The sequence below is a fragment of the Asparagus officinalis genome, chromosome 7, assembly GCF_001876935.1.
Source record: "Asparagus officinalis chromosome 7, Aspof.V1, whole genome shotgun sequence".
Classification (NCBI taxonomy): Eukaryota; Viridiplantae; Streptophyta; class Magnoliopsida; order Asparagales; family Asparagaceae; genus Asparagus; species Asparagus officinalis.
The window spans coordinates 89536362-89550671 of NC_033800.1; the positions used below are offsets into that span (position 1 = coordinate 89536362).

The following is a 14310-nucleotide window of genomic DNA, read 5'->3' on the forward strand; positions in this document are numbered from 1 at the left end:
ATGGGACTAATTTGTTAAAAAAACCAGATAAAACTTCACGCTAATTGAGATAAAAAAAAATAAGAAAGCTGTTGGATTCCCGCTTGTTGTAAAAAAAGAAAACGAGGAACCAAAACAGTGAAAAAGAAAGGAAGAAAAATAAAAGACGCAGAAAAACTTCAACGAGGCTGAATCTAAAATTTGTTCCCAAACTGCCCCTACTTATTACCCTAGTTGCTAAATCTTCTTCAAAAGTTTGTTCCCAATTTGCCCCCGCTCGCCACCCGCCCTCTCTCGGGTGTGGTGGTGGAGCCCATCTCTGCCTCGCTGGCCCTGAGCCCTTCCTTCTTGTTTTTTAATGGGTTTTGTCTCCTCATCCTTTTTAGAGAGAGAAAATGCCTCTTTTTTAGAGAGAGAGGAGTTTGTTCTTTTCTTATTTTTTTTCCTCCCCAAATCTGCACAGTCGGCCGTTTGATTCCTGAACAAGAACCCACCATTTTCCTCTCTTGGAAACTCCAGATCTGCGTCTAAGGTCAGATCTTGGTTTCTCTTTTCTTCTGTAATGTAGAAATTTTGTTTTTTTGGGTTTATTTTGATGTGCTTTTTATTATTTATATTTTGGTGTAATTGAATACAAAGAAGGTAATTAATCAATTTTCTGCTTTATTTCTATATGAAAATCTCATCATGTACTTGATTAACTTAGTTCCCAAAGAAACTGATCTCCTTTTCTATTTGATCTACTGATTAATTAATCATGCTCCTTTTTTGATCTTTACCTTTTTTTGACTTAATTTTAGTAGAATAAAGTCAGGACCGTGCGTCCATTTTGACCAAGAATCTCTCTGCAGCTTCTCTTGATCTTCCTATAAATCTTGACGAAAGGGGAGAACTTGCATTTTCAAATAATCAATCACTGTTTCTCAGTAAAAACCATTAAATGTCGAGAGCACGGCGGCGGTCTTGGGTGAGATGAGGAGGGATGTTGGCAGCGTTGATGAACTTGCTTCGGTCCTGTTGGCGGCCCTCGTCATCGGACCGATACGTGCACACTGGTTCTGATGCTGTAGGTCGACAAGATGGGCTCCTTTGGTACAAAGATTGTGGGCAGCATGTTAATGGAGAGTTCTCGATGGCGGTTGTCCAAGCTAACAACTTGCTTGAGGATCAGAGTCAGATTGAGTCGGGTGCGCTGAGTTTTCTTGATTCTGGACCATATGGAACGTTCATTGGTGTCTATGATGGGCATGGTGGTCCAGAGACGTCTCGTTATATCAATGATCATCTCTTTAATCATCTTAAAAGTAAGTTTCTAACCCATGAATGATTTGATTAGTGATGTGGTCGTTTTGATGATTCACCATTATATAGTTTGAGTAGTTTTTCATCTTTGTTCTGTGATTAGTAATTTGTGATTAACTGAAGTGGTGCACATTTTGGTGTTCTCTCTGAGAAATTACCCAATGCACCCTGTTCTTAGCATTAATATTGTACCAAAAGGATATCGAACAAATTTTGGTTAAAAGGATATTGATCCTTGGGTCAGTACACAAATCCAAGTTCAGTGATCAAACGGTCGATTTCACTTTGCTGCAACATTAATGTCAGGTATCGTCAGTATTGGATACTTTCTCAGTATCTGTAGTGATGTGGCTTCATACAACCTTACTTTGATTTAGTTAATCTTCTATACCGTAGATAGACCTGGGTTTAATCTTTGATTGGAATTTGATGGAATCTGTTATCTGTAATATGCCAGCCATTTGATGTTCTTCAAACAATTGTATTGGTGCATGATTCTCACAAACTATTTTTCAAGCTTTGGAGAGGATTAACTATGAACTGTTAATGTTTTCTTAAGTTCCATTATATATGCTTTTCCAATCAAAGTGGTTCTTTCAGGATTACCTTCCTATTAGAGTTTCATTGTAACCTAAGTTGCATGGAAACGGGCACGGGTATTGGTACGGGTGTGGATACGGGTACGGGACACGGCAAAACTGTAAAATGTTGGGTATGGGGACACGACTACATATATATATATATAATAAATTTTTTCCGCTTCATGTGTCATTAGAATTAAAATTTCGATCACATTTTTGAGTTTATTTTATCATATTGATTATCGTGAATTATAAACTACTCATTTTTTTACTAGACATCTAAACGACCCATTAACTATATAGTTTTGAACTTGGGTATGAACTGAAACGAACACGACCCGTATCCCATTAGTTTCAAAAGACGGATGTGAAGTGTAAGCTTTACGTCCAGGAAGTCTTTGACAAGTGTTTTAAATTAACACATATATCGTCTAATTGAGTACATGTTGTAATAAATGCATGCATATATTCAAGAAGTGTCCATGAAGTTTGGGTACGGGAAAGTGTCGGGTACGTGTCCGGTACGGGCACGGCTTCAATAATGAAGTACCCGGGTAACATAGATTGTAACCATAATGCGTGCATATGACAGGGTTTACATCGGAGCAACAATCTATGTCAGCTGATGTGATAAGGAAGGCATATCAAGCAACAGAAGAAGGGTTCTTCTCTTTGGTTGCCAAACAATGGCCTATTAAGCCGCAGATTGCAGCCGTTGGCTCCTGCTGCCTAGTTGGTGTAATTTGTGGCGGAACTTTGTACGTTGCTAACCTTGGAGACTCACGGGCTGTTTTAGGGAGACTAGTGAAGGCCACAGGAGAGGTTCTTGCTGTTCAACTATCAGCAGAGCACAATGCAAGCATTGAATCTGTCAGACAGGAATTGAAGTCGATGCACCCTGAAGATTCACAGATAGTCGTTCTGAAGCATAATGTTTGGCGTGTAAAGGGACTTATTCAGGTACTCCTTGTTATACTGCCAATTGAAGTTGTTGCTAATAATGAATTTGTGGCAAAGAGAAGATTGTTCTTATTCATGCAATATTTACATTTACAGATATTTCTTTACATAGTTAATTGTACTTACGTGTGCCATATTTCTTGTAAATCTGTCTAAACTCTTATTGTCTATTGACCAACATTACTAGGTATTTGAGAATTTGATATTATTAACTTCCTATCTAGTTTCCAACTTCTCTGGTGTCAGTTTGGAATTTTTGCATTTACAAATTTGCAAGGTAGGAAAGTTCTTGGAAAGTTCAACCATTTATGATTTATCTTTGTGCACAAGTTTAAATTAGGTGGCGTTTGGTTGTTTGCAACTGGAGTTGCAATGCAAGTGTCACTTGCATGCAACTTAGACGTTGCAACTCTTCTTACATGCAACTACAATTGCAATTGTTTGGTTTAAAATTTAAATTTTACAACTTATAGTTGCAGCTGTTTGATTATGCTTATAACTTAACATATGCAACTCATAAAATATTTTTAAAAAATAATATTTTTTAAAAAGAAATATATTTTAAAAAAATAATATATTTTAAAAAATAATATATTTCAAAAAAATAATTTATTTTAAAAAAATAATTTATTTTTAAAAATAATATAATATATCATTTAAAATATATATTATTTTTAGAAAATTATATTATTTTAAAAATACATTATTCAAAAAACATATTATTTTAAAAATATATTGTTCAAAAAATATATTATTTTAAATATATATTATTTTTAGATAATTATATTATATTAAATATATTATTCAAAAATTTTATATTATTTTAAATATATATTATTAAAAAATACATTATATTCCTGGAAAATTTTATTTTTCAAAAAATATATTATTTTAGGAAAATATATTATTTTAGAAAAAATATATTATTCAAAAAATATATTATTTTAAAAAATATATTATTTTAAAAAATAATATATTATTTTAAAGATAATATATTACTTTAAAAACTAACATATTATTTTGAAGAAATTATTATAATAATAATTATTTTAAAAGATTAATGTTGTTTTTTTTAAAAAAAGTTTTTGAAGAAATTATTATAATAAGAATTATTTAAAAGATTATTTTAAACCTTTAATGAATTTATATTTGAAATATTAAGTAATGATTTTGATTTTAATAAATTTAGGTCAGTTGCAACTAAGTTGCAACTATGACTTGCGGCCATTTTTGACGTAAGTCATATGTTGCAACTAAGGGTTGTTTTGCAACTGTGGTTGCAACTGCAACTGTGAGTTGCAGCAAAACAAACACATGCAACTGGTCAAATTGGACCTAGTTGCATGCAACTGGAGTTGCAACCACTCCAGTTGCAGCCTACCAAACAGTGCATGTCTATGTCCTACTCTCTCATCTGTCTTGCAAATCATTTTATGCTAAACTATTTTCATTTAGTGTTCCATCAGACTAGCCCTTATCTCACATTTGCACATATTCAGCATCTCTGTTTTTGTTTCTGGATATCTAAGCGTGTTGTTGCACATTATTTATTTTTCATTTTCGCATTCTCATATTCTATAATACATGGAATGCAACAATTGCTTTGGAATCTTTTAGGGGAAATGCATCTGCCCCTAGGGAAAACGCAGGTCGCCCACCCCAAGTCAATATACCTTAAGCTTACACCCTCCTAGATTCTTTTTCCATCACTTTTTCGCTTGTCCCCACCCAGTAGCTTCATTAACTGTAAAATACCCCTTATCTTTAGCTATAGCTACAGTTAATAAGTTCTTGCTTGAGAGCTTGAGGATGAAGAAAAAAGAGATTGGAGATTTGGTTTGAGGATGAGGAAGAAGCAGCCATGGGAGGTTTTGGTTTGAGTTTGATGCAAAAAAAAGAGGAGGCTCGTATGGAGTTTTTTGTTTGAGATTGAGGGAGGAAGATGAGGAGGCCGAGGAGTTTTCGTTTAAGCTTAAGGAGGGACGAGGAAGAGGTTGGGTCTTGAGGAATTTTTATTTGAACTTGAGGAGGAGCAGATGGTCAGGATGTGTTTTGATTTGAGCTTAAGGAGGGGAAGGAGGAGGCAACCATGGAGATTTTTGTTTGAGATTGAGGGAGGAAGATGAGGAGGCCGAGGAGTTTTGGTTTAAGCTTGTGGAGGGAGGAGGAAGATGTTGGGTCTTGAGGAATTTTTATTTGAACTTGAGGAGGAGCAGATGGTCAGGATGTGTTTTGATTTGAGCTTAAGGAGGGGGAGGAAGGAGGAGGCAACCATGGAGATTTTGGTTTGAGCTTAAGGAGGAAGGATGGCGTGTGGGTTTTTATTTGAGGAGGAGGGCGGGCTATAGGGTTTTTTTTGTTTAAGCTTTGAGTTGACCATAGTCATTGATGAGCTAAGCGAGTGTTTGAGAAGGAGAGAAGTAGTAAAGGCTTCTGAGGAGTGAAAAAAATTTGTTCAATCTGTTTCTATTTTGCATGTTATTAGTAAAAGTAAATAAAAAACCATAAACAAGTAACTAGAAAAGGAAAAAAAGATAACTAGTAAAAATAATTGGAGCACATAAAATATAAGTAGTAAAAGTTAACTCATCAATGGCTATGGTGAAAGAATTAATGTATTTGAGATCATTATTTTTTCTCCTTCCCTTCAACATTCACAAATCTCCTTTCTTTCCCTTCGCCATCAATGACTTTCCTTCTTCAATCTCCTATTCTCTAAAAACGTCCTTTCCCCTATATTCTCTCCTTATCTACCACGGCCTCCCTTCCCCTACTCTCCTTCTTCAATCATCAGCCATCTCATTTTTCCTTTTCCTCTTCCAACACTTTTCGCTCCTCCATCGAGATTCAAGTTGGATGGAGGGAGTTATATTGAGAAGGAGGCGGAGTTGGAGTCATGAGATGGAGGTGGAGAGCGTCGGAGGTTCGCAGAGGAGAGGCTATGGTCATTAAAGCTTTTGTTAACCCAAAGTTCTTTTAGAGGTATGATGGTATTTTTTGGATTAATGCTAGAAATTGTGGGAGACAGACAGTTAAAAGCTTTGTTATTAAAGAAGTGAGCAGTTTAAGTAGTTGACAAGTTGACCCGGGGAAGGTTTTTTTTGCAGGGATAGAACCGTGGAAGCATCTTCCTCTCATTTAATCATCTGAATATATTATTAATTTTGATAAGTAGAAAATTCTTAAATGATTGGAATATACTGTAACATCAAAAGTAAGTGTCATGGCCTAATATTTTCCATAGGCAATTCATGAGTCTTCAACAACTGTTTGGAAATCTTTTTATCATCTACAATATATTATTGTTGAGCAAATCCCAGAAATTGATGACATGGTCCAAGCTTTAAGCTTTTCTTTTGTTATGATTTAAATGGTGCTTAAATAATTGCCAAGATTGGTCATTTAAGTTATTCGATAAATTCTAGTTAAGCAAGGCTTCCAACTCCTCGAGCCCATCAATAATCTAGACAAATATCAAATGAGTCCAGGTCAAGTGATAAAAAAAATCCTTCCCCCCTAACCTCCATGAGGTAGTTGTGTGAATTTCTCCTTCATGGAAGCTTTTTTCCCCTAATGCAAGAGTGCTTCGTAATAGTTTTCCCAAAAAAAAAGTAAACAATAACTCGTAAATTTCAAGCAAAAAAGAATAAGCATTAAAATTTTGTAGGAATAGCAAGAATTGGAATAGCGATAATTTTGATTGAATTGTCAATATTGATTAACGATCGACATATATGCTAATTTTTTTATGAAGTGTTACTTGTAATATCGCATCATTTTAACATAAGCATAACATTTCTAATTGATTAATGAGTATAGTTATTCTATTTGACTTGCTACATAATTTGTAAATCATCTGTTATGATATTTACTTTTATTAGCAACAGAACTTGCCGGTATCATAAGAAAAGAAAGGCCCAAAAATTTTGATGTGGTTAAATATATAAAATGGAGAAACAAAGTTAATTGATTTGTTAGCTTTGGGTTTTCAAGAGCAAAGATAGATGCTATTATAACCATGCTTCACGCACAACAGTTCATGCATCCAATGATTTAAAAAGTTTCCGTCTATCTTGTCTGGGCTCCCCTCTAGGCATAGCGGTACCTAGGTCGCCCGCTTAGATTTTGGGAGCGTCTACGACGTGGAGACCTCTTACGCAGATTGCACGGCTTAGGTCTTGGTTGTGATTTCTTTCATTGTTGCCTCCACATCATTTGACCTCCTAAATCCGATCGCCTCCACCAACTATAAACACCACCAACTTCTCAGACCTTTCACAGAACCTCATCTATCACAACTTAAACAAAGAAAAGAAATCCTCCGATGGCTAGCTCCTAGGTGCTAGGCACTAGTTTGGCACCTAGCAATGCGTAGCGCTTTTGATAACATTGGTATTATTAAAAAATTAAAAAAAAGAAAACAAGGCGCACCTTTGACCTTAAATTCTATTTCTTAAAAATTTTCACTCTTTTTTCCCTCTGATTTTAATTATGGACATTCTTTACAAAACATTGACTTTGGTAAGAATGTTATTGATAACTAAATCCATACAGAAATAAGATGCATTGTTTTTATATATCAACCAAGGTAGTATATTTTAACGACCAAGAGAAAGTTGATAAGCTGCGTATAAATTGATAAATAATAATTTGATTATGTAAAGTAGTAACTAATCGTTCATATGATATGATAATCATTGCACTATTGTTTTAGAAGCTTGCCACTATACTTTCTTTGCTGCACTTGGCTTCCTGTATTTAATATGGCTAATTGAAGCTAACAGTAAAGAATTGACTTCAGTCTGATCTTGGTAAGTAGAAAGTAAAAGAAACCTAGCATCAGACAACTGGCATTAGTCCATTATAGACTGACATTGGACAGAAGACAGTCCAAGATCTTTGGTGGAAGGTAAAATATTGATATTTTATGTGTAGGCTGTCTAACATTGACCTGATGTTGGTCCATAATTGGGCAAGAGTGCGACTGAACACGGTCGATGGTCGTTGCTATTTACAAATTTGAAATCCTGTTTTGACTGGATTTTTTTGACAGGGTTTGTGAAACTTTGTACAAGGAAACCTCTATAGAGTTATTCCATCATATCTAGAGATTGAGTAGGCCAAAGGGAAGAAGCCGAAAGGTCAATCTGCCGAAGGTCAAAAATGAAGAAATAGAAGAGATTATTCTTGTGGATAAAAGAAAAATGAGATTACTCTTGTGAGAGATCAACAAGAGAAATAAAATATTGCAGTCTTCATCAAGTAATAAATAATTCGCCCCTTCTGTGGACGTAGGCACGTTGTCGAACCATACAAAATCTTCTTATTTTGATTTGATTGCTCGTTTGTTCTTGGTTTTCTTCATAAGGTTTTTGCACTAAACCCTAAAAAGTACAACGATGCCCTAAAAGGTGCAAAGGTGTAGCACCTGCTATTGGCTATGAGCTCTATAGATTAATGCTATAATTTATTAGTCCAGTGCTACTTTCTTTGACAGTTTTGTTTTTAAGGTTCATACTTTCGGATAGTTGAGAAATGAAATCAAATAGCGCCATGCAATAATGTTCTTCCTCATAAGCTCTTTCTTACATATTGAACATAGGGTACCTTCAAGTGTTGGTGGATAGTATTTCCCATTTCCCTCCGCCTTAGGTTGTTTGTGTTGGTCTTTCACGTGAATGATTGCCATCATGACAAATACATCCAAATGTAGGCATTAAAAATGCCTTCTTATCCCTCTTCTCATTTTTTATCGTGTCAACTAGACCTATGCTGGTCCACATCGTTCTATTATTTTTTTTAATAATTACATATACATGTTAGTTATTATTGAAATGTTTTTTTAAAATTAGGGAATACTTAAAGCTATTCTTTCACATAGAAGATGATATATTTAGGGGTTGCTATGTTAGTGGGTGATTCTAAGTTGAAGTTGTACCCGATATGTACCCATATTGAAACTCCTTGGACACTCCTTGCATATATGCATATATTTATTTAGGCATGTACTCAATTATACAATACATGTTTTAATTTTAAACACTTATCCTACATGTTTCAGACATATATCCTACACCACTTCTTGAACTCACTGGACATAGTCTGGTTTTGAATTATAATCTTGAAGGGTTATTTGGATGCCTAGCTCGAAAATTAGTGATTTTTCAATTTATAATCCACATAATAAAACAAATAAAAATGTTATAAGAATTTTAATTATCATTCTTGTTTTCGTATAAATTATTGATTCCAATATATAATATGTGTATATAAATATTTATATAATTGTGCCCCTGTACCCTACTTTTACAAATAATCTGTGTTTCGTATCCATACCGGTAACTGCACCCGTACCATACCCATGTAACATAGAGGGATTGAGAGCTTTCAAGTATTGTATGTATGTTTTTGCATGTGTTGGACTTCCATTGGGCATTATATAATTGTGTAATAAATGATATGTTTTTTTGTATAAATGAAAATAGAAACTCTTTTATCTACAAAATTAGATACTTTTGTTCTCTCTATTTTGTAGCTAATAAAGAGAGAAATTGATGTTCATACATTTAATAAATAAAAAACTTTCAAGCAGACGATTTAATGATTTCATAAAGAGGGAAATTGTTGTTTCCTTTTCATTTATGCTGCATGCATATTTCATCCGTGTCCTACCTTATCCAGTTATTCTTGGCAGTAAGAATCTGAAATTAATTTATCAGAAAATCTTCCAATGAGGTTCACATATATAAAAGGAAATAACATACCCTTAAATTCCTCCGGCACCCCCCCCCACCAAAAAAAAAGAAAGAAAGAAGATTTCTCTAAATTCAGTAACTATCTCGAATTAATATCGAAAACATCATTGTTTATTCACCTCTCAAGGCCATATCCAAACTTTCTCTCCCATTCCTGCGAAGACAAGATATCTGTAATCAGTTCCTCGTGATTATGAGCTGAAAATTTGAGGATGTATCATTCACACCCTTAAAATCAGTCTTCATGGGTGGTGCTTCATTAGTATCAGAGGATCATATACGTTGTGCTTCATGAATTGTTCCTGCCTCATGTCTGTCTGAAGGGATGTTAGTCAACACCTTAGAATGATTTTCTAAAGAAATGTCAGTAAACACCTTAGTATGATTTTCTATCTAAGTATTTTTCTGGTTGTTCCATAGCTTATATATCTAGTTGAGGTGCATGTGTTTTTCTTCTCCTTATCTCTATCTTTTATTCTTCTTCCTTTTCTTTTATCAAAAGGATGCAAAATGGAATTGAACCATCCAATGACGTGAATCAAGTCTTTACTGCTGGAGCTAGGGCTTAAGGCTGTTCCTTTCTATTATTGGAAATAAACAAACAACTCAGCCTTTGGGAATAGAATAAATGAAATAACATATCGTTTTCTATGTAGAACAAATACTTTGACAAAAGATACTTATCAATGTCAGAAACATATATGATACTTATTTACTGTGTGTCAGATACGCTTTTCTTTTCCTAGACGTATCAAAGGCCTGTAATAAGTATATCTCAGACTAAAACGTTAAAGGAAAACCCATTGCATGGATCATGGGCTCACAAATATATTTATTTTTTAGTTTTATTTATGCAATCTGTCCAATTTCTTAATAATAAATTCTTAATAATGGACATGCTTGTTCGACTATTAATTTATATATGTAATCATAAACATTTCGTAACAGCTAAGATATTGTACTTTTTAGCTGTTCTTGTGTTGCATATTCATGCAGTACATGAATAATGAATATTAACACATATTTGTGTCATTATCGCACCGACCGACCATATATCTGCATGCCCATATCATGTTGTTTCTATATCCCATGTCCATATTGGTTTGCATTAGGTTTATTTGGTATATCATTTGAAATTCATGTAAAATTTTTGCTGTATCCACACCACTCACGTATTCTTATTAAATATTCCTTTGATACTGTTTCTCTATGTCCTCACATGCTTTGCACTATATCCATGCCTACATTTCGCTGCCTGTTTTGCTTAGTGTCTATTTTATGGTGAAAGACACTTCAATTTTATGATAATTATGCCCTTCTCAGACAATATTTTCTTTAGAGCACTCCTTTATGATATCTATCAGACAATATTTTCTTTAGAGCACTCCTTTATGACATCTAACTTGGCAATGAATCTTGCCGTTGAATAAAGTTTCTGGAAAAATTTACGGTCATTCTTTGTGCACTATAACCATCAGTATTTAAGGCAATTTCTGCTTTACCTCACGTAAAGAATATGTCTATAGTGTTTTCCTGTCACCATAAAAGTAAAGAATCTTATTTATTTTGACTGCCGATGTCCAAGATTACTCTTATGTCATGATTATTATTACCAATCTCTGTTCTTCTATGTTTTTTTTAAATAAATTGTCTCTGGAGGGAGCTTGGCTTTGCTTCAATGTGTTTCACAATTTTTTGATACTTTACTGCAGGTTTCTAGGTCAATTGGTGATGTATATCTGAAAAAATCAGAGTACAATAAGGAGCCCTTATATGCGAAATTTCGTCTTCGCGAATCTTTCAAAAAGCCAATTCTCAGTTCAGAACCATCAATTACTGTGCAACCATTACAACCACATGATCAGTTTCTTATATTTGCATCCGATGGGCTATGGGAGCATCTTACCAACCAAGAGGCAGTGGATATTGTTCATAACAATCCTCACAATGTAAGTGTACCTTGATCATTTCCATACTATCTTTGCTTTCAATTTTCGTGAAGTTTGAAAAATGACTTTTTGCCAAATGAAGGTTGTCAATATATCCTATTAAACTTAAATACGATGCATTTAATGTATTTGCAAATTGTGCACCTAGTAGTTCAGCTACAGTTTTTCTTATTCTCTTGGCCTGTATACAACTATTTAGCGAATGATAACTGTAGAGTCTTCTTTAATATGCTTAAATTCAACTCAAGTTCTTGCTCTTTCAAGTGTTGTGTAATTAATTATTCTAGTAAAGCTAAAGGGAATCTTAAGATGATCATAAGAGCAGCAATCTTGTAGGGCTCAAGTTGATGATTCGATATCATGTCAGCAAGCATATTTTCGATAATATTTAGCTGTTAAAACTTTTCTATATTAGGATGGGTGAAGCTGAAGAACAACATATGGAAGTGAAATACTCTTTGATAAACAACTTATCGAGTCATGTTTCAGAAGGCTAAATCTCTATGCATGGACTTGGACTCTGTATTTCCTGAGGAACTCTATTGTAGTATGGAGTGTTCTATGCAGGACCGATTAAGCAGATGAAAGATCTTTATTGATCTTTACTTCCCCCTCAATGAAAGGGATTGCGCTCTTGAAAGATGCTAGAATTTTATGGGGAGAGGTTGTAACAAATGTAGCTTGATCTTTTATGATTTCTTTTTCTTGCTTATTGCAAATGACATTTGATAGAAATCAACAATTGAAGAACTTTTTCCAAGTATATACTCCCTATAATATTTACCACATTGTTACCACCCATATAAAAGAGTAGCAAATTGGAGATACAAATGCAAGATGCTCAATTGAAAAGATAAAGGTAAATCAATGCGAGCATATGTAAACGTGAATGATGCCTTTTTTGATTGATCATTCCTTGTGTATTGCCCATTAGATAAGCTGTCTTGTGAGTAGCTTTCCTTCAGACTAAAAGAGAATGCAAGCCCTTGTGATGAAGGAACTTGGAGTACATTGGTACAATTACTGGAGGAAGTATTTCGTTGGGGGTAATGGGCTAGTGGATTTCATTGTACTTTTGTCAATTCATTAAACTTGTCAATCGGACCCTTTCACTAAACCAAAACTCTGATGTTGTTGTGAGGGCCAAGGGATATAATTTATACGTAACGTGGCCCTTAGAGGTTGAAAGCCTATTGAGGACATGCTTAACAAGTTGTTCATTCCTATTTTCAGTTGAGCAAAATATTATACAATAGGAATCCAAGTTTATTTGCTTTTGGCACATGACTTGCCTTCGACATATATTCTTTCCAGTGTTATAAATAGTAGCAAATAGCATCGCAGTAGCGGTGCTAATAGATTTAGCGGCCTCTTTCATAACGATATCGTTCAATAACGGTGACATATTGCGGAATATGCGCTTTCTGCTCGCAAAAGCGGCCAATAGCGCGCCATACCGATGAATAGCGGGCAATTACAGGTAAAATCCGCTTTTTGACCGCTATCTAAAAGCAGTTTCATGTTTTATTTTTTTAATTAAACCCAACCAGCACCCGCAAGACCTGATGTTTTTAAGTCATTACTGATTGAGTCTCCCTCTCGCGATCCAACTCTAAAAAAAAACCCTAGCCTCCCAAAAAGGTCACTGCCTCCCACCGCATCCCGTCGCCTTTGATGACTTTTGGCATCTCCTTGCTGCCTCCCGCTGCCTCCCACGGTCTCCGGCACCTCCCTCGGCACCTCCCTCAGCACCTCTTACCGCCACAACGTCTCCTCTCACTTCCTGTTGTCGTGAGCTCCTTCTATTACATTCTTCTCACCGCTAACCTCATCTTTTTGAAGACAATTGACTCTTTGAGTCTTTCAATCCTCTTCGATATTATGTGATAGTTGCATGTCTATTTCATGCTTAGGATTTCAAATCATTAAATATGTATTTTTTAGATTTTTTAAATTTTTCTTTAATTTTTTTATTTTTTTGAATATTTGTACATATTTAAATTAGACCACTTTTTGACATTGCGTTTTTTGTCGTTTATTTTGCCACAATAGCCCCAAACAGTCTTAGCAGTGCCTCATTGCTACACGACACTATCTGCTATCGGTAACCTTGATTCTTTCTAGGGCGTTATCAACCATCCTACCTCTTCGTTTAGACTTTTGGTGTACAATAATGACAATGATTGGCCCATCTTTATTAGATTCTTTCTTGGTCTGAGGGAACGTGGTGCATTGCCTTCAAAAACTCTGCTCCCATATGAACCCCCACCACACGTGCACTTTGTTCTCTTCCCTTGTTTTACACTCTAACCTAACTACTGTTCAAAGTTTTAACAGCTCATGGGTGAAAAAGATATTTTAGCCCGGTTGAAATGAAATTTTGGGAAACAAATTGGAGAGAACATAGTAGAGTAGAATGGCAGTGTCTGGTTTGGTGTTTTTGTGCGGGTGCGTACGTGCATGTGGGGCTAGGTTGCATGGGTACGGGTATAGAGACAACTTTATATATGGATGTTATATATATTTATATGCATTAAAATTAATAATTTACATAAGATCAATATTATTTTTTCATTTACATAAGATCAAGATATAAGATTTAGATGTGAAGTGTAGATATGTATACAAGAAGTGTATGAGAAGTGTTTTAAATTAGAACATGTATTATATACTTGAGTATACGTTCGAATAAACATATGCATAGATCCCAGAAGTGTCCAAGAGGTTTGAGTACGGGCACGACTTCCTAATAGAAGAACCCAGTAACATACGTGTGGGTTTTCT

General features: G+C 34.8%; 1 protein-coding gene across 1 annotated transcript in view; it reads left to right on the top strand.

Annotated features, from left to right (window-relative positions):
• Positions 352 to 14310, top strand: part of LOC109848892 (probable protein phosphatase 2C 60) — a 14578-nt gene continuing 619 nt past the window's right edge. Inside the window, exons 1-4 of the mRNA XM_020418611.1 lie at positions 352 to 511; positions 831 to 1283; positions 2455 to 2822; positions 11290 to 11526. Coding sequence (XP_020274200.1) covers positions 962 to 1283; positions 2455 to 2822; positions 11290 to 11526 — 927 coding nt within the window. The 5' untranslated portion in view covers positions 352 to 511; positions 831 to 961. The remainder of the gene's footprint in view (positions 512 to 830; positions 1284 to 2454; positions 2823 to 11289; positions 11527 to 14310) is intronic.